Source organism: Heloderma suspectum, chromosome 3 (assembly GCF_057233095.1).
Source record: "Heloderma suspectum isolate Gila_16-S chromosome 3, 16-S_ref, whole genome shotgun sequence".
In the NCBI taxonomy this organism is placed as follows: Eukaryota; Metazoa; Chordata; class Lepidosauria; order Squamata; family Helodermatidae; genus Heloderma; species Heloderma suspectum.
This window is the reverse complement of record NC_139460.1, coordinates 246491880-246516518: the sequence shown is the minus strand read 5'-3', so window position 1 is coordinate 246516518 and position 24639 is coordinate 246491880. Positions and strand designations below refer to the sequence as shown.

Below are 24639 nucleotides of genomic sequence, written 5' to 3'. Positions count from 1 at the left end.
CTATGTCCATGTGCCTGAGCCACTATTTTGCACCTGGTGCCAGTTGGTGGACCCTGAGGGTCTAGTCAAAAACAAAGTAGATCCCCAAACCTTCAGTCTGCCCACCTGTGATCTAGAAATGCCCTAGAGAGAAATACTGAGATAGATTTGTCTCGAAACTGCAATCATTTGTCTACCAGCCTGATAAGTTTAATATATACATAATCAGCCTTCGTACAAAGCAGTCAGAGCAAACAAGATGTCAGACATACATCTGCTATATATAAAACACAGCAGAAATATTTTCAAATGTCAGTCAGATATGACATATGTAAAAAGCTTAGGGTCCAATTCTATGCATGTTTAGATAGAAAAAAAGTCCTACAACTCTCACCACTCTCACTTTTTTTGTTCAAGGAACATTTACAAGTTAAGAAGATGTCTTAAAAACTGTCCAGAAGTGCTAACATTATTTGATAGCAAAGTACCTGATCTATGAAGGCAGTGGGATTCATTTAATATATTAGAATCCTTGAAATACTTTTCCTGAAGCTGCAGGAGAAGAATTGTGGTCAAGGACACACTTAGTCTGGAGTAATCCCAGGTGCAGGTGTGTCTTCAGCAAGGTTTTTTCAACTTCAGTTATAACGCTTTGTTTTCTGCTCTAAAAAACTTTGTCCTGCGTTCCAGAGTTCCACTGAATCAGGTGAGGCTGTAACAGGTGGGGCTGTTCAACACTGGGCAGACTGGAATGGTTTTAAGTTCATAGCTTCTAACTGCCTGCTACATATTCCTAATCAGTTTCTGCTCCCAGCTTAGAGCTGCTCTGCTGCTTTTAAAGGACACTAGTATGTTATCATTTATGATACACCCTTAGCTGGCAACAGGAAATGTGGGACTAAACCTTTCTCAGCTGCTGAAAAGATCATATTTCTTCATAGCATGTTTGCATAGCATAGCGTAGCATAGCGTAGCATGCACGCGCACACACACACACACACACACACACACACACACAAACTGTTTACTCCAGTTTTGACTAATCCCATTGGAATGAGTGATGCCTCCACTTTGAGAATTTTCAGTCTGAAGCTTGCAATTCCATGCGAACATTCAACATTACATTTTTATGCTTCCTTCAATACAAGGGAGGATGAATTTTCTGGCCATATCTTTGCGCCTTTTTCCTCCCCTGAGAATGTCACTGGAATCATTCCCCCGCCCCCGCCTCACCTTCAGTTGATCCAGATGAGTTCACAGCTTATAAAGCATGCTATGGTTCCTGCCATCTACCATCACACTCCTTTGCAAGTGATAATGGCAGCATATTTGAAATACTCACAAGCCCGCTACATATGATGATGAACAGATACAGAAGGCTTTTAGGCAGGCTCATCTCAGATATTATTGTATGTTTTTAATTGCCTACTACCAAAGTTCAAAACATTATGTGATTAAGGCTTTCTTGTCTTCCTTGATCTGCTCTTGAAGCTTTTCAGCCTTACGTTTCTTGGCAAGATAAGCGCCATAGTTCATGTCAGGGTGGTTACATACAGAACAGCTTCTGCACACATTCCCAAAGGTCTTTCCAATGCCGGAACGTTCATCTGCAAGATGCAAAGGTTTATGTTGATGCTCAAAGCCACGCAAAGATTTATGTTAATGCTCAAAGCCACCGGACGAGTGCAGTCCCTCAAGGAGTCTGCAACTCCTGTGTTCTGAAACCTGAAACCAAGGGTGGGTGGGCAGGCGGGTGGCAGGGTGGGCAGAGACTCCAGACTGGGATGGCTCCAATCCATATGGTGAGTACTTGACACATTATAATAGGGAGGATGAATCAGTTAGTACAGGGAAGTCTTTTTCAGCAACAACCCCTCGGTAAACGTAATGTGTCTTCTGGCCATAAAACACCAGGGTAGGTACTGTAGTGGAATATTTTCAGCAAGCATGGGGAATCCCCAGCCCAAGGGCAGAATTCCACCCACAGAGTTCCCCACCAAGTTTCTTTCCCAAGTACTGCCCTAGCGCTGAGAGAAGGGAAAGGGCTTATCTCTGACCTGCTGCAGAACAGAGACGAACCCTTTGCTGTGCTCCGGCACTGAGAGAGTCTCCTGTCCCAGTGATGGAGCAGGGAAAATCCCACCCACGCTACCAGCATAATCTGCATGGATCAGCTGAGTAGGTGGGGCTGGGAAGTGTGTGTGTGTGTGGGGGGGGAGAGAATGTATGTATGTATGTGCAAGAATGGTGTGTGTGTGTGTGTGTGTGTGTGAGAGAGAGAGAGAGAGAGAATATGAATGACTGACTATGGAGGCACATGTCAGCAGCGGCTCCATCCACACAGGGCAGAGGCCCCTCCCAGTCCTGGCATGCAGCTCCCAACATCCCCACCTGAGCTAATTCTGTCCTCAGGCTGAAAATGCTTTGGCACCTGCGATTTACAGTTTGTTCCAGTGCATAACCCTTGTTCTCAAGGATGGCCAAAATGCCACCGTCCAGAGGGGTAGCTGTGTTAGTCTGCTGCAGCAAAAACAACAAAGAATCTTGTGGCACCTCAAGGGTGCTACATGCACAGAAGGCGGCTTCCACTCACATGTCCTCAGCTAGATAGAGATGTGCGTATGCAAGACGTGTATATGTTGTGCTCATACAGTTCCTGCCTCCAATCCAACTGTTGGGGTTGTGCACAAGAGGTCTTTCCAAGAGGCTAAAATTCTGCTGATTGGCTGTTTGGGAGGGTGCAGGGGCTGGAGTCTGTGTCTCTTCTCCCCACCCCGGCCAACAGAACATCTGATTGTTGGGACTCTAGCTGTTTGGAAAGGATTCCTCATGTGCAGTCAGAGGTGCTTCACATCAGCAACTTTGAATCTGGGCAAAATGTCTCCTCTGGCTTTAATTGTTGTATGGTGAAGGACATGTGGGTGCATCTGTCATTGTGCCACAATTCTGTAGGTTGAGCTTCTGAAAGTTCTCCATCTACTCAACAGTTATAGGTGCAGCCAGTGGAGGCTGGTGGATCCATTCTGGGTTTCAGTCAGAACCAGCTAGAACTCTAAAGAAGCTATTCAAGGTGCTACACCCCATCCCCAAAATACGTTCAGAACCTTGGATAGCTCCTTTAGAGTTTGGGCTGGTTCTGATTGAAACCCAGAATGGACTCACAGCCCCGCCGGAATTGGAGCCACCACTCTCCTCTAGATACAGCAGCCTACCACAACCTGGTGCCTTCCAGATGTTTTGGACCACAACTCCCAACATTCCTGACCTTTGACCATGCTGGATGGGGCTGATGGGAGTTGAAGTCCAAAACATCGGGAGGGCACCAGGTTTGGGAAGGCTGAATACAGGAACCATAGTGTTGAAATGCTGATAATTCCTCATTGCTTCCAGATTTGAAATTGCCATTATTCCCTAATTCAGGGGCTTGTTGCAATGTTTTTAATCCTACCCATGGGTGTTCATGCTGACAGAAGAATTTCATCATCATTTTTAAACAGTTCTCTACTATATTGCTAAGTATAAAAATCTGAATCTATAAAAATGCAAATAGGGTTTTAGATCATTTTTATTGCAGGTATTTTTCTGCTCCATAGTTTAAAGTGTGTCAGTTCACATACATCTTTTTCAATATTTTCAATGAATCCTTAAAAAAAACCCTTCTTTAAGCCACTGTAAAAGACATTTTATTTCCTGTTTTATGCTGCCATTTTATTGATTTTACGTGACTATTATATCGTTTATCATTTTCATTGTGAACCTGCCTGAGAGCATTTGGGATTCTGAAGCTGTGGGTTGTCAGTTTAAACAACCAATCAAAAGCTTTGAGAAGGCTTTCAATCCAATTTAGGTTTTCTGGATAGATGTATTCAGTTTCTACCGTGGTATATTATCAACTTTTTCTCTACTTTCTTTTCTTTTCTCTTCTCTTCTATTTTACTTCCTAACTGTGAGTTCTTTAAATTCACTTTGTAGCCTGAGATTGTGCTGAAACCACTTGAGGATAAATAACATTTTCTTAGGAGTCAAATGCTCAGAATTGTTTGCCATGATAAACTGGGAAGAAGTGGCAAGGGAATACAGAAGGAATACAGTGTCACTTCTCTCCAGTATATATATAAATTGGGAGCCAGTACTATACATTACTAAATTCTGCATTTATGTTACTCCAGGTTTCACGAGATTTAGGAGTAGTGCAATGAGAGGTGTTTATTCTTTTAAAAATGTATGTTGAAATGCTTACATGACTCAAGGCAACACAAGAACTAAACAAATAAATACCGTAGGATCAGGGGTAGGGAATTTTTTTTTCTTGAGGGCCACATTCTCTCAAGTGTGGGTGGGGCTGAGGCTGATGGTGGGCAGGGCCAGAGCCAAAAGTGGGCAGGGCCACTCCTTCTCTCTCTCTCTCTCTCTCTCTCTCTGTCACCCCCTTTTCTCTCTCTCTCTGTCACCCTCTTTCGTCTTTCCCTTGAGCTGCTGGGAGAGGGACAGATCACTCTTGCTGGAGGTCTGAACTGATTGTTTCCAGAGGGCTTTTGAGATTAGGCTAAGGGCCACAGGTTACCCATCCCTGCCCTAGATAATTCAAATAAATAGGTAAGTATACATATTGGGGCTGTTCACACATTCAGCAGCTCAGCTAAACTCACAGCTAGATAGATAGATAGATAGATAGATAGACAGACAGACAGACAGACAGACAGACAGACAGAGTATTTGCAAGCTGCCCTCCAGTTTAACACCTCTGAGGGCTCACATCAGTAAAACAGTACAATCAAGCAGAACAATCAAAATCAGCAGAAAGCCAAGAGAAGCATGACACTGATAGACATACATTTCAATTAATGCAACATTTCCCTGGCCTGTGCACATAGGAATGCACATGCAAATATCATTTACACATTACATCAAGTATGTGGAGGGTGGGGCTGGAGCAGGCAAATCCAGAGTTGTACACACAATGGGGGAGAAGCGAGCCTCAAGCCGGTGCTTGAAAGAAGCAATTACATGATGGTTGCCCAATGTGTTTTGACCCAATGGTCTTGCTCAGAGGTAATTGGTGTGCATGTGTCTTACTCTCATACACCAGTTAAATCAACTCACTGAAGAGATATACTGGAAAATATATATTTTGACAAAGTTATTTTAACTCGTGTGCCTTTGCCTGTGAGGAAGACTATAGGGTCGAAATGCATTGGGCAATTTCCATGTTTGCTACATCCAGGTGCCAGCTTGAAGCCTGCCTCTACCTTTTTCTCCCAACCTAGAGCTGAGGCAGGGGAACATAATCCCGTGAAGAGGCCCATAGTAAACAGTCAGTTTCAAACAATAAAATCCTGAACCCTTACGTGGAATATGACCAGTATACTTAGGCAGCATCCCTTCGGGTCTGTAGAATCTCTGGTGTGGGCGTAATTCTTTGGGTGTGGTTACATATACATCTTTCCTGAAAAGCAAACAGCATTAGTGTTTTAGCATTTGCAATTTTCTAGTGTTTGTGACTATCAGTATGCTTTGCACAGTTGTTGTTTATGTTGTTGTTGTTCAGTCGTTCAGTCATGTCCGACTCTTCGTGACCCCATGGACCATAGCACGCCAGGCCTTCCTGTCCTGCGCACTCTCCTGGAGTGTGCTCAGGTTCATATTCATTGCATCGGTGATGCTATCTAGAGAGTCTTGCCATATTCTTCCTTGGTCAGTTTTCTTCTCCTGCTAATTGTTGAACCTTAATTGGGGGGGGGGGGAGGAGCAATTCCGCCTAAGTTTGCCATCTTTTCTCCTTACAGAGGCCCTGTGTCTTTAATAGCTGTGTTACAGACAGAAGTGAAACAGGCACAGTTTTCCCATCTGTTGCATCACCTATGCTGGGTGGGGTGGGAAGCTGTTGAATACCTGGTCTTCTATACTGCTAGGAGCAAACGTCCACAAATTTTGGGCTGGACTTGATAGCCAGTGAGGTTTGGCTTTCTTGCTTCCTGCTCCAGGGGGGAAGCAAGCACATTACTTTTGTACCCACTCTCTGGCAAGGATATTTTACTGGGGAGAAGCGCAGTGGACAATGTGTGCGTGTATCTGAAGCAATTTCTCTCCTCCAGGCCTTGCTACGAATGTATCAGACTGCTACATTCGTAGCAAGGCCTGGAGGAGAGAAATTGCTTCAGAAATTGCTTGTGTCAAAGACTCAACCTGGCACCATTTTGACAGAGATACTCTCTGCCACCCCGCGTTGCCAGTGCTTTTTAAAAAACAAACATTGATCTGATGGTGGATTACAACTAGAGCCTTTCCCTGCTGCTTGACAGAATTAATTTTATGGTTGCCTCTGGTGATCTGATGAGATGGCTAGATAGCATCACTGATGCAATGAATATGGACTTGAGCACGCTCCGGGAGAGAGCGCAGGACAGGAAGGCCTGGCGTGCTATGGTCCATGGGGTCACGAAGGGTCGGACACAACTGAACGACTGAACAACAACAACTGGTGATCTGACATCTGTGTTTGTAGAACCCTGGCTATTAATGCTCTTATATGGTTTTCTTAGGAAAAATTGTGGCAACCTTAATTTCACCCCCTCTGCACTGGCATCACCAACATGGAAGGTGCCCACAAAAAGTCAGATCCAAGCACCCACTCTGAAGAATGCAATAGGCAAAGTTTAGAAACACCTGAGAAGTTTTGGAAATACATTACAAAGCATTATCTAAACCAGGGGTTGGCAACATGTTGCCTGTGGGAACCAATGCACCCCAGGACACCTCTATTGGCACCCACCCAGCTGTCCCAGCCCTCCCACTTCCTTAAACACACACACACACACACACACACTTTCTTATTGGCAGTTGTGATTGCTGTAAAATACATTTCTGTTGGTGCTAAATACTGTGGGTTCAAAGGAGTTATTCAGTGTGTTGGGGCTCAGACCCCACCTCTGCCTTGTACTCAGTCTTGTACCTGTCCTTTTCCATACCTCCCATGTCAGCCATTTTGTAGTGGTGCCCAGGACAGTTTCACAAACTGTCAAATGTCCCCACAGCCCAAAAAGGCTGCCTACCCCAATCTAAAGTTTTGATATATAAGATGCTCCCCACATGCTCCTGCCAGCCTGATTCTACTGGGAAAAAGAGCGTGCAAGGACAGTCATCCCAGACTGCACAGCAGTACGATTAGGCTCCTGTCAGCCTGCCAAAAAGCTGTTGCCTGATTCTGCAGGGAAAGAGGGCATACTGGGATTACTGTCCCTGCATGCTCCCTTTCCTAGCAGTCATGGCAGCATGAGGACTTCCCAGGTTTTCCTCTCTCTTCCCACCATGTTAACAGGTACTCATGCAAGATGATCAAGGTATTAAAACACATACATGAGAAAAAGGTTTAAGACCAAGATAATACAACACTTGAACATATATGAATAAGTAGGATCCTGTAACATCGCGTCAAAATGACTTGTCAGAAGCAGCATGCTTCAAAGGTCTTTATGGCAACGTACATTGGTTCCTTGGCAGCAGACTCACACTTGGCTCTATCCAAGGAGTTCTTAAAATCTTGATAGCAGTTTTCTGCCATCACATGGTAGCGTACTCCATGACCATACTCAGTGACCTTGGACCTGGGCACAAAGCCTGTCCAGCCTGGAATGGGTGGCTCAAGTAGACTTCTTTTTGTTTCCACGGGCCCTGCAAAAGGATCCAACAGGTATTATTTGAATGCTTACTGAGGCTAACAGCAACTGTAGATGGAGGGAGGAAAATGATATAAATTGGGCTCATCAGATTAGCAATGGTTTAAACTCAGAAAGGGAAATTTGCACTATGGTTGGCTTTGTTCCCTAGCATTTCTGCAAATGTTCCCTAGATGCTTGCACTTTTTATTTGGTCCTCAATTAGCTGCCAGGGAATGGCCTGTAGTTTATTTATGTATTTTTAAAGGCTGCAATATTGTGACATATAAAGTGTGCAAAAACTGACATGTGGAACACTGGGCAAAGGGCAGAGGTGTTAAACCTTAGGCCTGTGGGCCAAATCTGGCCCGCCTGGGGTCCCATTCCAGCTCTTTGGGTGTGTTACAGCAGATATTATCTCATCAGCTAGAGACTGTTTAACATGAACTGGAGGAAGAATGGAATATTCACTAAAGGCACTCTTTAAAAACACTACAATTTCAAGGGAAAGGAAGGGGTCAAGAAAAAGCACAATTTTACAAAAGAGAGAGAGAGAGAACTACAATTTCCCTCAGTCAGCAAGAGTTCCAAATGGCTCATTGGTCTAGATCAAGAATCCAAATGCCCTGAGAGAAGACAACCTAAGAGGTCATATGATAGGTCAAAAGCTAGAGGTCTCAAGTGGTTCAATAGTAAATAGATTAGCTCTCTGCTTACAGCACTTTAAAAAGTGAAGTGTTGGTTGCACTCCGGCAACTGAAGCATATGACACTGTGTTCTTACCTGTATTCGCTAAAAATGTGAATGTTAGGGCAAAGTTCGTAAGAGAGCAATCCTATGGCCCGCTAGACACTGTCTAGCGGGCCATAGGATATGCTAATTTCTGGGAACTGACCTTGGAGCCCACGCTCCGAGGTCGGTTCCTGGAAAACTGACTGCCCCTCTCGTCCGCCTTGCCTCGGAGGCAGCGTGGAGAAGCCCCATCCTCCACTCTCGCAAGAGGAGCGCAGAGCAACTGAAAAGGGGTGGGGCTGGGGGGGTTTCGGGGGCAGGGAGAGTGGAGCTGCAACTTCCTCTCCTAGTCGGCCCGCCCGCCACTAGGCAGCCCAAAATGACTGTCTAGCGAAAAAGAGCAAGGCAGGAGAGGCGCAGAGGGAACGATCCCCCCATGCCTCTCCTGCCTTGCTTTGGATAGGTGGTCAACTATTTAGTTAGGATTGCGCCCTAAAGAATCACACACACACACACACACTAATAGCGACCGCAATTCTCCAAGGGCAGGTCTTTCCATAGTCAAAGGCCTGCCCTTGGGGAATTATCAGGAGGCATGGGGGAACCCTAAGGTTTGTAGAAGTAGAAAAGATATTTAGAACACACACACACCCCACTGAGGGGGGAACCCCAACACCAGTCCAATGTACTCAGCATACTCAGTGGCCATGGAATACTGACTGACTGTTGGGGGTCGGAATGGAAAACTGAGTGGGAGGTCCAAAGGAATGGAGTGTCCTAAATGGGATCACTCTGCACTGTATCATTTTGTTTCAGGTCCCATTTGTAAAAAAAATAATGTACATGTAATAAGCCAGAAACCTCCCTGTTGGAAAATTAACTCTGAACACACATTACTTCTTTTCTGTTCCTCTGCCTGAGTTTTTCGGGGTCACGGAGCAGGTCCATGTAGCTGTAGATAAAATCACAGACAGAAAGCAATTTCTGTTGCTCCTTGTCTGTAATAGCAAAGCTATTAGAGCCCTTTGTCATGGCTTAGAGCTGCGAGTCTCAGAGATGGATTTTTATTTTTTTTTTACAAAAGACCTGAGAAAAGCTCCTAGTACTTCTCCTAAAGAAGGATCTGTCATTACCCCTTTAACCACTACAATTCATCAAAACAGACGTAATATCTCCTGTGCAGCATTCAGGCCACATGCGAATTTCCCCTACGACAAAGCAAAAAGACTTTTGCTACTAGAATTTGGCGCCTGCACATGATAGTGCAGGAACAAAGGTCAATGCTTTACTTTCAAAGAAAATCAAAGCTGCCTCAAGTTTCCACATTTTCTTACAAGAAAATAGCAAGAAACGTTCACAGCCATTTTTGCCACAATGGCTCACAGTGAATAGGACGTTACTCTGCTCCTCAACCTACTAAAGCCACTCACAGAGCAAAACACTGCTCAGCATGAGTGAAGACGGGAATGTGTCCTAAGCCAAAAAGCCATCCGCTCAAATGTGTCTCCTTTATGATCTATTGGGAAGGAGCCAGAGAATGCAGAGAACTAGGAAAGTTGGAGTCAGGAGTTATAAGTATGAAAGCTCTTGGGATGATGGTCTATTCAGTCATAGGAACAAAACTACATAGCTCCCAGGTGTTCTACTGGTGTGTTGTACGTGGGACATGCCCCAACCTAATATAGATTATATCAGTGACACCACACCCAGTTTTGGGTTTCCTTTGAGAGAGAGAGACAGAGACAGAAATGCTAAAGCAGGAGTGGGGAATCTTTGGCCTTCCAGATGTTTTGTACTACAACACCCATATTCCCTCAGCATTCACCATGTTAGATGGGGCTTCTGGAAGTTGAACTTCAAAACTTCTGGAGGGTCAAAGGTTCCCCAGCCTTGTGCTAAAGCATCAAAAGTTGGGCCTGTGCTTCATGTTAGGGTCAATGGTGAGTCTTGACTCTGAAAAGGTGAAGATCTCTAGTACAGCTGGTAGAGAAGGTAAGTTTGAAGGGTATCTTTGCTAAGGTGGTGGACAGTTTTATTGTGGACTATATTTCATCTGTAAATCAGCAATTTCTACATAACTTTTTTAACGGATTATCCAAAACCCATAAAGGGGTTATTTCCCCTACAGGTCATCTCATTGTTTTGGGTAATCATTTAGTTTTTGAGCCTTTGCCTCAATTTTTTGGAAATGTTTTATACCTCAGATTCAGTTCTATATATGTGATTCTTTTTATTTTATTAGCAAATCTGAACAAGTTGACACTGTCCAAACAGATGAGCATTTGGTCACTATGGATGCCAAATGACCCTATACCAGTATCTTACAAGAGGAGCAGATAACAACAGTTAACTGATAACTCTGTTAGATTTGTGAGACATGTAAATGGAAAGAAATGTCACAAAGCTCAGAGCCAAGAAGCTCCTACAGCTTACTGCCCCATCAGTATGTTGAGAACTGGAAATGTATGAAGGCTTTAGCTTGGGACTCAGTTCTTTTCGGTAGCACATTGACTTTCTTGCGGCCTTGAGCAATTCCCCTACATTCTGAGACATCGCAAGAAAAAGACTTCTTCAGAACTCAGTTTGCACCATGATTTATACAATCCAAACCAGTGTAAGACATTTTCCATATAAACCTTTTCATGGGCCAATGAAGGTAATGCCTTTCAAAGTAATATATGTGATAAAATATGATGTGTAAGGCTGGTTTTAAAACATGTATTTTTTGGTAACTTTTTTGCTCCAGTAATCCTGAATTGCATGGATTTCAGCTCATCTAGGCATCCATCCCAAAGCATTTTCCTGTTTCATAATGTTACGCAGGTCCTCACTGCTTACCTTGTTACACTGACACACAGAGTTAAGACTAGACTACCATGATAGCCACTGACAGCTCAAGAAATGCTCATTTATTTTTGCACTTCTTTGTTTTTAGCATTTAAATTGTCCTACTCTTATCGTTCAGTTCTGCTCTTAATGGAGGCCTGACATGTCCAGTTCTTAAAATGCAAGTGCAGAGTAGAACCAAAAATTCCAGGGCAATGCCTTATTCTGCACCAGAATATCTCCACGCAATTCCATTCAGGGTTCCCTATTTTTCACATTTTCTTCTTCTTTTTAGCCTCACTGACTGCCTTTTGGCTTCCTTCCACCTGCACATTCTAAGCTAGCTCATTTCTATGATGATCACTGCTCCCCTCCCTTTGGTCCCCACTCAGGGGACAATTACCCCAAAGTCACAAGGCTATGTTTCACCCCTCCCCTCTCTTCCCTAAATAAAATACTGGTTTCGATCGAAAGGGCATCTGCTCATGCAAAAAAGGGGGAAGAAATTGGGACTTACTTGAATACATTACAGATTTCTCCGACATCCCTAGATCCAAGGTTTTGGTTCCTTAAGGAGGACTGCTTTTTGAAACATTAGGGAAACAGGCACTTATGTCAAACTATGGGTTGGGTCCAGACATAGCCACACTTAGAATAGGCCAATTGAAATCAATAGGATGAACCTAAGTCCCATTTATTGAAATGGGCCTTACTCTTAAGTATGACAAAAGTCTGGACTCAAGGAGAATTACTTCTGAGTGTACCTGTATAGGATTGCTTTTCTCATCCTATCCACATGCACACCTTTCTCTAGCTCCAAAGGCAAAGAAAATGCCCCCAGCACCAAAAGGGAAGAAAACATTTTCCCTACCTCGATCCCAAGCTCACCAGACCATTTCCCACCTACTTCCTCCTCTGCCAGCAGAGCCCCCACCTGGGAAGGTGCTCTGTGTGTGGGAATGAAAGAAGGGGCTGGGAAGGGAGAGAAGGCTAGGCGCTTGGAAGAGCAAGAAACAGTGAGATAAATGGGGTGAGAGGGAGAGAAACAGCAAGGCTAGGGACTGGGAGGGAGGGGGAATTAGGGAGAGAAAGAGCAAGGCTAGGAGTGGGGAGAAACAGCAAGGTAAACAGCTGCGGGAGAGAGAACTAGCGAGGCAAAGTGGTAGAGAAATAGCAAGGTGAGAGGCTGGGAGTGGGGGGAGAGAGAGAGAGAGAGAGAGAGAGAGAGAGAGAGAGCGAGCAAAGAGGAAAGGCCTGTGTGGATGGAAGAAGCTTGGGCAGGGGCAGGAAGCAACTCTTTCCTTCTCTTCCTGCCCTCACAACCGCTGATCAGCAGCAGGTTCAGCAACAGGAAGAACTGGCATCCTAACATTTTTTATGTTTTTTAATTACACATGATTTTTTGAAGGGGGGAGGGAGTGGAAAGCTTCATGGGGCACCTTGGAGGTCCCCACAGGTGCAATAGTACCTGCGGGTGATGCATTGGGGATCCTTGATGCCCAAATGAAAGATTATGAATTTCTGCAACTTTCCCCAATCTGGCACCTTTTAGATGTTTTGGACTACAATTCCCATCTTCGCTGACCATTGGCCATGCTGTCTGAGGCCGATAAGAGTTGTAGTCTGAAACAACTGGAGGTCACCCAGATGGGGAAGGTTGATTTATTGTGTCCAAACAAGCCAGGATCATAAGCCAGCATTAAACCAGGGTTTAATGTGCAAACATGGCCATTGTGCCTGGCCTTAAATATTCAAGGTTGCCAAATATAGCAGTGAATCTAAGGATGTCCTGTGCAAGAGGCTTTTTAGAGTGGAGTAACTGACTTCCAAAGACTCCCATCAGCCTTTGATATGATCCACCTCTACAGCTCTGCAACAACAAAGCAGCATGGATCCTGCACATTGCAAAGGCTAAAGCAGAAGCTTAGAGCCAAAATAAGTGTTCTTCTAATCAGTGTATAACAGAGCAATGCATGATTGGTTTATTTACTTCAGAGTAAGCATGTGCAGCCCCAATCCAGATTTGGACTCAGTGCTCTGGGAGGGAGGATTTTAAGCTCCCCCCACCTTATTTTTATCCTGAAATTCCACTCCTCATGGGTGTGTGTGTGTGTGTGTGTTAAAAACAAAGGGAAAACCCCTCTATTCCAGGAAACAATATGTTGTTGCTGGGAAAATTCATCCTCACCCACCAACGTTCTGCTGTGCAAGATTAGAAGCACATTTAGTTTGGCCTTTACAATCAAGCTCCATGCCTGATAACAATGTCAACATGATAACGTTTGGATAGATTTAGCTAAACCCAAATTTATTAGAAATTTTGTATACTATACCCAGCACATTGGGATGACGTTTGTAATTATAGTCGTCAAGTACGTTTATTATATCTTCGTTGGAGCAAAGAGGTGGGAGCTGTAGTGCTGTAGCTGCTGTGCATCTCAGCTCATTCGCTTGGTCACTCTTTCTCTGAGTAGCTTCCCGAAATGCATTCACACACCACACGGAATCATTTCCAAAACTAGTTCCAATTCGGTAGAATCTGAAAGGCATGTAGCCTAGAAAAAGCAACAGGAAAAATCCCATAAGCATCATTAAGAAGCCATCCACAGGCTAGTCCAGAAGGCTTTCCCAGACAGAGTTTCCTATGTCTGTAGCCCCAGGGTCGTCACATGGATAATCCCATTATTTATTCATTATCTAAGTAAGTGGCCGAAATGGGCTTTGTGTGAATTCAAAGTAAATGTGCCAAAAGGACAGAACAGGTGGGTGATGGACATTTCCCAGATCATCCTTGCCTGGCTATCACCACCTTGTCAGTTTGACATTTGTGGCCTGGGGAATAATTTATATTCAAAACATGAAATCTGTCCTGTTGCAGCGGCCCCACACCCACAACATACACCACACTGCACCCCACCATACCATAGTACAAATCCCCACCCTTAGCACCAATCAGTCCTTGACCCCACATTCTGGGATCCCTTTGGCTTGATTTAGTGGAATCCTTCTGCAGGCCATTAGACACACGTGTCTTCTGAGCACAGGGTTGTTTGTGGGAGCGCTACTCATGCAGGGAGGTGGCTGGCAGCAGGAAACTCCTTAAAATGGAACACCGGGGTGGGGTGGGGGTGAAGAAGACTGAAAGGCTAATTAGATACGACTTTTTATATTTACATGCATACATAGATGTGAAAAGAATTGGGGAAAAACCCAGGTATTTAAACTTCCTCTTGAATCTTTTGTATGATGTTTAATGATCCAAGAAACAGGTCAAAGGCAGATTTGATATTGATGCTTCCCATCTAAACCTCTGTAACAGAAGCAATCAGAGAATTTATCCTAGAACTACCCATAAACTCCACTGAAATTCTGGGTTTCCAGTGCTCAAGTTAGCAGGGGGGTGCAGAGCAGAGAGAGGGGACCTGGACACTTTACCTTTTGCAATGGTCCCCTTAGCTACTGTTCTTAGAAAGGTACAAGAGGGGCACAATTGGGCTAAAATTGGGGAAGCGAAGGGCTAGAGCTTGCAGTTTCATAAAGGGCTCCCCAATGTTCACCCCCCAATTTGAACATATTCACCCCACAGTGAAGCAAGTAAGGTGGAGGCAGCTTGGAGTGGGAACACGATCTTAAGATTCTTAGGGCGCAGTCCTATGCATGTTTAGACTGAAAAAAGCCCTACACCTTCCAGCAGTCCCCAGCCAGACATGGTGGGAGGTGTAGGGTTTTTTTCAGTCTAAACATGCATAGAACTGCACCCTTAATTCAGCATTGTGACAGCATGTTCTAATGCTGCCTTCCCCAACCTGGTGCCCGCCAGTTGTTTTGAACTACAATTCCCATTAGCCCCAGCCAGCATGGTCAATGGTCAGGAATGCTAGTTGTGGACCAAAACATCTGGAAGGTGCCAGTATGGGGAAGGCTGGTCTAGAAAATCATGTGGGCAAGAGACTCACTAATCCGCCAGAATAAAATAACTCCCCCAATCTTCAGAAAGGTAGTGAACAAGAAGTGTATCTGTATGGTGGTGGCCCCAGCACCCTCAGGCAATGTGGGGGTAAGGGTAAACAGGCTTCAGGCCTGTGGATCTACTTTGGTTTTTACTAGAACCCCAAGATACACCAACTAGAGCCTGGTGCAGAAGGAATACACTAAGATACAAGGTACATGCTTTTAAAAAATATATATACTCTAGAGTAAGCACAAGTGTCCTGATCTGGATTGGAATGTTAGTGTGGGGAGTAGGTGGGCTTTAACCCTTTCCCTCTGCTTCTGTCCCAGTTAGGGTCTCCGCTCCTACAATTTATATTGCCAAGTAGTGATCCACTTTCCATTATGAATCCATTATCCATCATGGATCACTTTTTGGCAATATATATTGCAGGCACTGAAGTCCCAATCAGGATCAGGACAGCAGCAGGGGGGAAATGCTTAAAGCCCCCCTAGCCCCCATGCTAAGGTTCCAATCCAGATTGGGACCCATATGCTTAGTCTAGACTAAAAGAAGCATAGCTGTTAGCTACATTTTAAAGTAGCGTGTGCTTTGTCCTTTAGAATTAAAGAGTTCTAACTCCAGGAATTTGTTTTGAGTACCAGAACTGAATGGAGCTCATAGTCCTTCCACACAATAATCCACTAGAAGTTACAACAAGCTTTCTTCATTGCAGCAATATAAGGGTGGTGGTGGTTGTATTTTATTTGCTTGTATTGTTATTGTTACAAAAAACTGGGAGTCAGAAATCCTGGTTGATCTACTGCAAATTGCCCAGAAAACTACCTTCTGCCCACCCCTGATGTAGGGAGAGCACATGAAATGCTGAAAGTGGCAATGTTTGGAAAGAGAAACAGAAGTGGATAATGATGGAGATAGGAGCAAGGAGACAAGAGTGAGAACAGGGAAAGCAATAGAATGGGCAGGATCTTCAGATGTGGAGAGAAGGGGATAGGTCCTTAGATAAGGGGTGATTGTCTTAGTTTAGCAGGGGATAGGTTAGGGATGTACGAAAGTCACCTTTTCAAAGGGTGACATTTGCGGTGGGGGGTAGGCACTCCGTCCCTCCCCCCGAAATTCTCCCTGGCCAGCTCCGCTCCGCAGTGACTCCGCGGAGCTGCCAGCCGGGGCTGCCCGCAGCCGGACATCCAGCTGCTGGGCAGCCTCCAGGGACGCAAATGGCGGTGGCCGTAGCCGCCGCCATTTGCGTCCCTGTATTTTGCCATGATAGGCTACGTAAATATTTACGTAGCCTATCACTGAAAAAAAAAAACGAACGCAAATGGTGGCGGCTACGGCGGCCGCCATTTACGTTCCCTTTTTTTTTTGGCCGTGATAGGCTACGTAAATATTTATGTAGCCTATCACGGAAAAATACAGGGATGCAAATGGCGGCTACGCCATTTGCGCCCCTCTCTTTTGCAGTAATAGCCTACGTAAATATTTACGTAGGCTATCACGGCCAAAAAAAAAAAGGCCGCCGTAGCTGCCGCCATTTGCGTTCCCTTTTTTTTTTGCCGTGATAGGCTACGTAAATACTTACGCAGCCTATCACAGCTTCCGCAGGGACGCAAATGGCATCCCTGAGTTAGCCATGATAGGCTACGTAAGTATTTACGTAGCCTATCACAGCTATAGTGATGAAGCGAATGGCGGCCGCGGCCACCATTCACAAGTCAGCGCGAACGGCAGCAGATAGGTGTCCCGTTTCGCGTGCCTTTTGTGGGGCGGGGGGGCGGGAGGCCTTCGTTCCACCACAGATTTCGGGGGGCCAAATGCACTGGCATTCGGCCTCACCGAGATCCGTGGCGGAATTCTCTGACATCCTTAGGATAGGTCCTTAGAAAGGGATAGGTCCTTAGAAGGGGATAGGTCCTTAGCTAAGGGGTGGTTGCCTTGGTTTAGCTGCCAAGATCAGAGGCATGGAGACACTGTGGGCATTTCTACATTAAGCAAAACCCTCGCAAAAATCGCATCCTTTCCGGAACTTCCTGCTTTCGGTTTCTTTGCGGGATTAGGAAGGGCTCCTTTACAAGGGAAGAAACTGAGGGAGTGCCTCTCTCCCTTACTGGCATGTGTGCAAAGGAGCTGGGGTCGGGGGAGGTGTTCTTGTTTTCGTAGCTTAACTTCTGCTGTACTCTTTTCTCACAGCCCCCAGGAAACCTCTGACTTACTTCTGAGTAGACATAAAATGTAAGATTGTGCCATAAGTCTGCAACCCTTGGCACACTTATGTGGGAGTAAACCCCATTGAACTCAGTGGAACTTACTTCTGAGTAGACATAAGATTGTCCTGTAAGTCTGCAGTCCTCAGCACACTTACTTGGGAGTAAGCCCCACTGAACTGAATGGGGTGCTCTGAATCAGCAGAAGATGTTGCTTCTGAGCTTGGTGGGGTGGGGGATCAGATGTGTCTCCCTTCGTTACAGGGAGGCATTTTACCCTCTTCTCCCTCCAACTGAGAAATGGGCTCAAGCATTTACATCGCAGGCATCTGGGAATCGAGGAAAGTCCTTCTTCAGCAAGACTTGAGCGGAGGATAGGGATGTTGGAGAACTCCGCCACGGATTCCAGGGAGGCCGAATACCAGCGCATTCGGCCTCCTGGAATCCATGGCGGAATGAAGCCACCCGCCCCACCACCCCGCGAAATGGGCCTGGAATGGAGCCTACCTTTGTCGGCCGTTCTGGTGCTCCTCGAATGGCCATGATAGGCTATGTAAGTATTTATGTAGCCTATCACGGCTAACGCAGGGACGCCATTTGCATCCCTGCGGAGGCTGTGATAGGCTACCAAATATATATGTAGCCTATCACAGCAATAGGAAGGAACGCAAATGGTGGCCGCCGTAGCCACCGCCATTTATGTCCGTGTCTTTAGCCGTGATAGGCTACGTATATATTTACGTAGCCCATCACAGCAAAAGATGGGGCACAAATGGTGTAGCCACCGCCATTTGCACCCCTGTCTTTTGCCATGATAGGCTACGTAAATATATACATAGCCTATCACAGCTAAAGACATGGACGCAAATGGCGGCGGCTATGGCGGCTGCCATTTGCGTCCCTGTGCAGCCCAGTGGCCGGATGTCCGGCTGCGGGCGGCCCCGGCTGGCGGCTCTGCGGAGTTGCCGCAGAGCGGAGTCAGCCGAGGAGGATTCCGGGGGGAGGGACGGAGTGCCTCCCTCCCACCGTGGATTGCCCGGCGCGGAGCGAGGTAAGTGTTTCATACATCCCTAGCAGAGGAAGGAGTTGTAATTGGCAGGCAATTCTTGCCCTCGTGCCTGTCAAATCTGCTCCTGCACACTCCGCTCCCATCCTTAATGCCTTCATCAATCCTGGCCACGCACGCCCCCAGCAACTGAAAGCAAACACCCACAGCAGGCAGATAGAGCAGTTTCTTCTGCTATTGGAGAATTTCACAGGGAGGTCATGCCGCTCCTATTCCATGGGCTGGGAAAAATACCACATTTATTGTATTTGGGGAAAACATGGGATAGGCTGGTGGAAATTGCGGGAGACACCCTGGAGGGTCATCTAAAGAGCCTGCAAACTTCCAAGGGCGAGCCATCCCAATAGCAGGATAAAAGCTCCATGTGATGAACCTCTGTGCAGCTATTCCCTCTGTTTCTCATTAACAGATTTTCTGCCGTACAAAAAAAGACAGAAGCAGCAGGTGGAAAAACACTGAAGGGTCATGAATGGAAGATGCTGTTATCTGGACACCACCACCACAGCAAAATGAATGAGGCAGGGCGATGGAGTGATAAAAGCCTTATCTGGAAGCACCCCTAGGTGCTTACTACTGGTGTATACTGGTATACTAAGTAACAATTACAGCAGCTTTCCCCAACTTGGTGCCCTCCAGATGTTTTGAACCACAACTCCTAGAATTTCTGGCCATTAGTTATGCTGGTTGGGGCTGTTGGGAGTTGAAGTCCAAAACATCTGGAGGGCACCAGGCTGGGGAAGACTTAACTCCAGTAAAACCAAGTGGTCTGGCTGCGAGTGTGCAGAAGCCATTCCTTGGCTGCCCTTTTTAGCAGGACATTTTACTCTCTGCCAAATTATCAGCTGAGAAACAGGGTCAAACCTCAGGCCCTGGCTATGAGTTATTACCTGTGTATCCTGGTATCAAAGGGTGGCATTCATCTACTTGTCGACGATATGCTTTCATGCTTTTCCAAACTATGACGAAAGAAAAGGAACGTTCACAATAGAAGCCATACCCTAATATTAATAAGCCTATTCAAGAAATACACCATTCGAAATATATTAACGTTTCAATTTGTCAAAACCTTTAAGTAGTCTTTCGCTTCTGCATGTGAATATATTACAGAAGTATCATCCCTCTGTTCATAGGAACCAACTTTGATGAGAAAGTCTTCCAAGCAGATTAAGAACTCTATTAAGATTTCATTTTCGTTGTACAGGAGAGCCTGTAATTCACACGGACAAGCAAAAAAAAACAAAAAACTCTCAAGCAACCCAAGAACAAGGGTCTAGTATTCTATTCCCAACAGCAGCCAGCCTCTGGAGGCTCATAAGCCAGGAGTAAAAGCAACAGTCCCACCCCCTGGTTTATCCCTGGGTATCTGGTACTCAAGATATATACAACCTCTGAATAAGGACATTCCATTTAGCTATCATGGCAAATACCCACTGATAGACATATATTCCATGAATTTATCTCATCATTTAAAAACCCACTGAAGTTCCTGGCTGCCACCACCACCACCACCAATCTTGTGGCAATGGGTCCAGCAAATCTGGGTTATCCTCACTGGCTTGCACTGTTACTATGAGCCAAAGCAAACATTCTTCTTCAGTCGTTCAGTCGTGTCCGACTCTTTGTGACCCCATGGACCATAGCACGCCAGGCCTTCCTGTCCTCCGCTCTCTCCCGGAGCGTGCTCAAGTCCATATTCAATGCATCAGTGATGCTATCTAGCCATCTCATCCTCTGCCGTCCCCTTCTCCTTTTGCCTTCGGTCTTTCCCAGCATCAGGGTCTTTTCCAGAGAGTTTTCTCTTCGCATTAGGTGGCCAAAAAATTTGAGCTTCAGCTTCAGTATCTGTCCTTCCAATGAGTACTCAGGGTTGATTTCCTTTAGGATGGACTGACCTCCTTGCAGTCCAGGGGACTCGTAAGAGTCTTCTCCAGCACCACAGTTCGAAAGCATCAATTCTTCGGCACTCAGCCTTCCTTACAGTCCAGCTCTCACAGCCATACGTTACTACTGGGAAAACCATAGCTTTGATTAGACAGACCTTTGTCGGCAAGGTGATGTCTGCTTCTCACTATGCTGTCTAGGTTTGCCATAGCTTTCCTCCCAAGGAGCAAGCGTCTTTTAATTTCATGGCTGCAGTCACTGTCTGCGGTGATCTTGGAGCCCAAGAAAATAAAATCTGTCACTGCTTCCATTTCTTCCCCTTCCATATGCCAGGAAGTGATGGGGCCAGATGCCATGATCTTAGTTTTTTTAATGTTGAGTTTCAAACCAGCTTTTGCACTCTCCTCTTTCACAACAAGAGGCTCTTGAGATCCTCTTCACTTTCTGCCATTAGGGTGGTATCATCTGCATATCTGAGGTTGTTGATAATTCTCTCAGCAATCTTAATTCCAACCTGTGATTCATCCAACCCGGCGTTTCTCATGATGTACTCTGCATATAAGTTAAATAAGCAGGGCGACAACATGCAGCCTTGTCGTACTCCTTTCCCAATTTTGAACCAATCGGTTGTTCCATGTCTGGTTCTTACTGTTGCTTCTTGACCCTCATACAGGTTTCTCAGGAGACAGGTAAGGTGGTCTGGTACTCCCATCTCTTTCAGAATTTGCCACAGTTTGTTGTGTGATCCACACAATCAAAGGCTGTAGCGTAGTCAGTGAAGCAGAAATAGACATTTTTCTGGCATTCTCTTGCTTTCTCCATGATCCAGCAAATGTTGGAGATTTGATCTCTAGTTCCTCTGCCTCTTTGAAACCCAGCTTATACTTCCGGTAGTTCTCGGTTCGCATACTGCTGAAGCCTAGCTTGTAGGATTTTGAGCATAACCTTGCTGGCATGTGAAATGAGCGCAATTGTACGGTAGTTTGAACACTCTTTGGCATTGCCCTTCTTTGGAATTGGAATGTAAACTGACCTTTTCCAGTCTTGTGGCCACTATTGAGTTTTCCAAATGTGTTGGCATATTGAGTGCAGCCCTTTAACAACATCATTTTTAGGATTTTAAATAGCTTAGCTGGAATACTGTCATCTCTGCTAGCTTTGTTGTTAGTAATGCTTCCTAAGGCCCACTTGACTTCACTCTCGAGGATGTCCGGCTCAAGTTCAGTGACCGCACTATCATGGCTATCAGGACATTCAGATCTTTCCTGTATAGTTCTTCTGTGTATTCTTGCCACCTCTTCTTAATCTCATCTGCTTCTGTTAGGTCCCTGCCTTCTTTGTCCTTTATCATGCCCGTCTTTGCACAAAACGTTCTCTTGAGATCTCCAATTTTCTTGAAGAGATCTCTAGTCTTTCCCATTCTGTTGTTTTCCTCGATTTCTTTGCATTGTTCATTTAAGAAGGCCTTCTTGTCTCTTCTTGCTATTCTCTGGAACAGAGTTGGATATTCAGTTGGATATATCTTCCCCTTTGTCCCTTCCTTTTCACTTCCCTTCTTTCCTCAGCTACTTGTAAAGCCTCATCAGACAGCCACTTGGCTTTCTTGCATTTCTTTTTCTTTGGGATGGATTGAGTTGCTGCCTCCTGAACAATGTTACGGACCTCCGTCCATAGTTCCTCAGGCACTCTGTCTATCAGGTCTAATCCCTGAAATCTATTCCTCATCTCTACTGTATAGGGATATCATAAGGGATATCATTTAGGTCATACCTGAATGGTTTAGTGGTTTCCCCTACGTTCTTCAATTTAAGCCGAAATGTTGCAACAAGAAGCTCATGATCTGAGCCACAGTCAGGTCCAGGTCTTGTTTTTACTGACTGTATAGAGCTTCTCCATCTTTGGCTGCAAAGGACATCATCAATCTGATTTTGATATTGACCATCTGGTGATGTCCATGTGTAGAGTCGCCTCTTGTGCTGTTGGAAAAGAGTGTTTGCTATGATCAGCGTGTTCTCTTGGCAAAACTCTATTAGCCTTTGTCCTGCTTCATTTTGTACACCAAGGCCATGCCTGCCTGTTATCCTGGTGATTTCTTGACTTCCTACTTTAGTATTCCAATCCCCTATGATGAAGAGGGCACCTTTTTTTGGTGTTAGTTCTAGAAGGTGTTGTAGGTCTTCATAGAACCAATCAACCTCAGCTTCTTCGGCATCAGTGGTTGGAGCATAGACTTGAATTACTGTGATGTTGAATGGTTTGCCTTGGATTCGTACTGAGATCATTCTATCGTTTTTAAGATTGTACCCCAGTACTGCTTTTCCCACCCTTTTGTTGACTAGGAGTGCTACTCCATTTCTTCTAAGGGATTCCTGCCCACAGTAATAGATATGATAGTCACCTGACTTAAATTCGCCCATGCCTGTCCATTTTAGTTCGCTGATTCCCAAGATGTCGATGTTCAATCTTGCCATCTCATGTTTGATCACCTCCAGCTTACCTTGATTCATTGATCTGACATTCCAGGTTCCTAAACAATACTGTTCTTTACAGCATCGGATTTTCTTTTCACCACCAGATACATCCACAGCTGAGTGTTCTTTCGGCTTTGGCCCAGCCGCTTCACTCTTTCTGGCGCTACTTGGAAATACCCTCTGCTCTTCCCCAGTAGTATATTGGACACCTTCCGACCTGAGGAGCTCATCTTCCGGCGTCATCTCTTTTAGCCTTGTGATACGTTCCATGGGGTTTTCTTGGCAAGAATACTGGAGTGGGTTGCCATTTCCTTCTCCAGTGGACCACATTTTGTCAGAACTCTCTGCCATGACCTGTCCGTCTTGGGTGGCCCTGCACGGCATAGCTTATGGTTTCACTGAGTTACGCAAGCCCCTTCGCTACAACAAGGCAGTGATCCATGAAGGGGAAAGCACACATTACTGTAGATGTAACCAGCAGCTACTTTTATTTACTCTAGAGTAAGTACAAGTGTCCCAATCCAGATCTGAACACTAGCATGGAGGGGTAGGGGTGGGGGCTTTGACCCTTTCCCCCCTCATGTGGTCCTGATCCAGATCACCCTCCACAATGCCTGCAATATTGCCAAATACTGATCCATTTGCTTTAATGGATCACTATTTGGCAATGTGTATTGCAGGCACATCCCCTAATCTGGATCAGGACTGTAGGGGGCAGAGGTTAAAGGCCCCCTACCAAGACCGTAGATTCTAGAATAATAAAAAAAAAAATAGCTGTCACTACATCTTTAAAGTAAGATGTGCTTTGGGTCTCCACATGGGTCAGAATTTTGGTATATAGCAGACCTGGGGAATGTGTGGCGCTCCAGATGGTGCTGGACTACAACTCCCATCAGCCCTCGCCAGCAGAATCAATGATGAGGATTTATGGGAATTCCAGTCCCAACAACATCTGGAAGGCCACATGGTCCCCATTCTTGGTATACAGAATATCAGAGTACAAAGGAGACAGAATGAGATGCTGAGTGGAAAATAAAAGGCTTTAGCTTGATCCAGACTTAGTCATAGTTACAGCAGATCACGGGTAGGCAACCTGGTGCCCTCCAGATGTTTTGGACTACAGCTCCAATAATCCCTGACCATTGCCCATGCTGGCTGGGAATTATGGGGGCTGTCGCCCCAAACATCTGGAAGACACCCGGTTGCCTACTCCTGGAGTAGACCCATCGAAAGCAATGGGACTTAAGTATTTCCACTGCAATGGGTCTTCTCTAAGCATGACTAAGTCGGGGTCCAGCCCCTTGAGATCTTCTATAACAAGCGAATACGAGGGTTTAAAAAACGTGGAGGGGGGGAGCGGACGCACCCGCCGCCGAAGCCTGCCGCCACCGGCAGCAGAGGGCAGAAAACGCGGCAGCCCTCCAGGCCGGGCGCCGCAGGGACGCTCCCACGAGAACGACTCGCGCGAGGAACCGGGAGCGGCGCCGCGCGCAATGCGATCCCGCCCCGAGCACGCTCGCGGGCCGGGCCGGCGGGCTGCTTCCCTCCCGCCCGGAGCAGCGCGGGGCCAGCCGACGCAGCCCCGTCCCGCCGCGGCATTGTGACCTCAGCCGGCTCGCCCTCGCGACGCGGGGCGGAGCGGAGCGGCGAGCCAGGGGCAGGCGCGGGAGGCGGAGCTCCGCAGGGGCGCCCCGGGGCTGGGCAGGGAGGCGCGCGGGAGCGAGGCTGCTGCTTCCGGGTGCTGGTGCCAGCCGGAGAGCTCTGCCGAGCCAGGCCCGGAAGCGGGCCCTCGGCAAGACGGGAGCCGCGCGCAAAGCGGGATTACTGCTGCCTGTGCGCGGATCCTCGCGCAGCGCCCTGGACGCCCGATGCT

General features: G+C 46.1%; 1 protein-coding gene across 1 annotated transcript; it reads right to left on the bottom strand.

Annotated features, from left to right (window-relative positions):
* Positions 1-170: 170 nt before the first annotated feature.
* SPMIP5 (sperm microtubule inner protein 5) lies at positions 171-24396 on the bottom strand. Its single transcript, XM_084846119.1, has 6 exons — positions 24133-24396; positions 19302-19370; positions 13526-13747; positions 7464-7650; positions 5328-5425; positions 171-1586 (listed from the first exon to the last, which is right to left on the bottom strand). The coding sequence occupies exons 2-6, from the start codon at positions 19357-19359 to the stop codon at positions 1426-1428; spliced, it is 726 nt and encodes a 241-aa protein (XP_084702245.1). The 5' UTR covers positions 19360-19370; positions 24133-24396; the 3' UTR covers positions 171-1425.
* Positions 24397-24639: the final 243 nt, after the last annotated feature.

What these genes read in the sequence shown, in the direction of transcription:
- SPMIP5 (XM_084846119.1), bottom strand. Translation starts at nt 19,359, where the DNA reads ATGAAAGCATATCGTCGACAAGTAGATGAATGCCACCCTTTGATACCA. An exon ending in ACGTCATCCCAATGTGCTGG is followed by an intron (nt 7,651 to 13,525) that starts GTATAGTATACA and finishes ATCCTTTTGCAG; the next exon opens with GGCCCGTGGAAACAAAAAGA. An exon ending in GTATACTGGTCATATTCCAC is followed by an intron (nt 1,587 to 5,327) that starts GTAAGGGTTCAG and finishes TGCATCTTGCAG; the next exon opens with ATGAACGTTCCGGCATTGGA.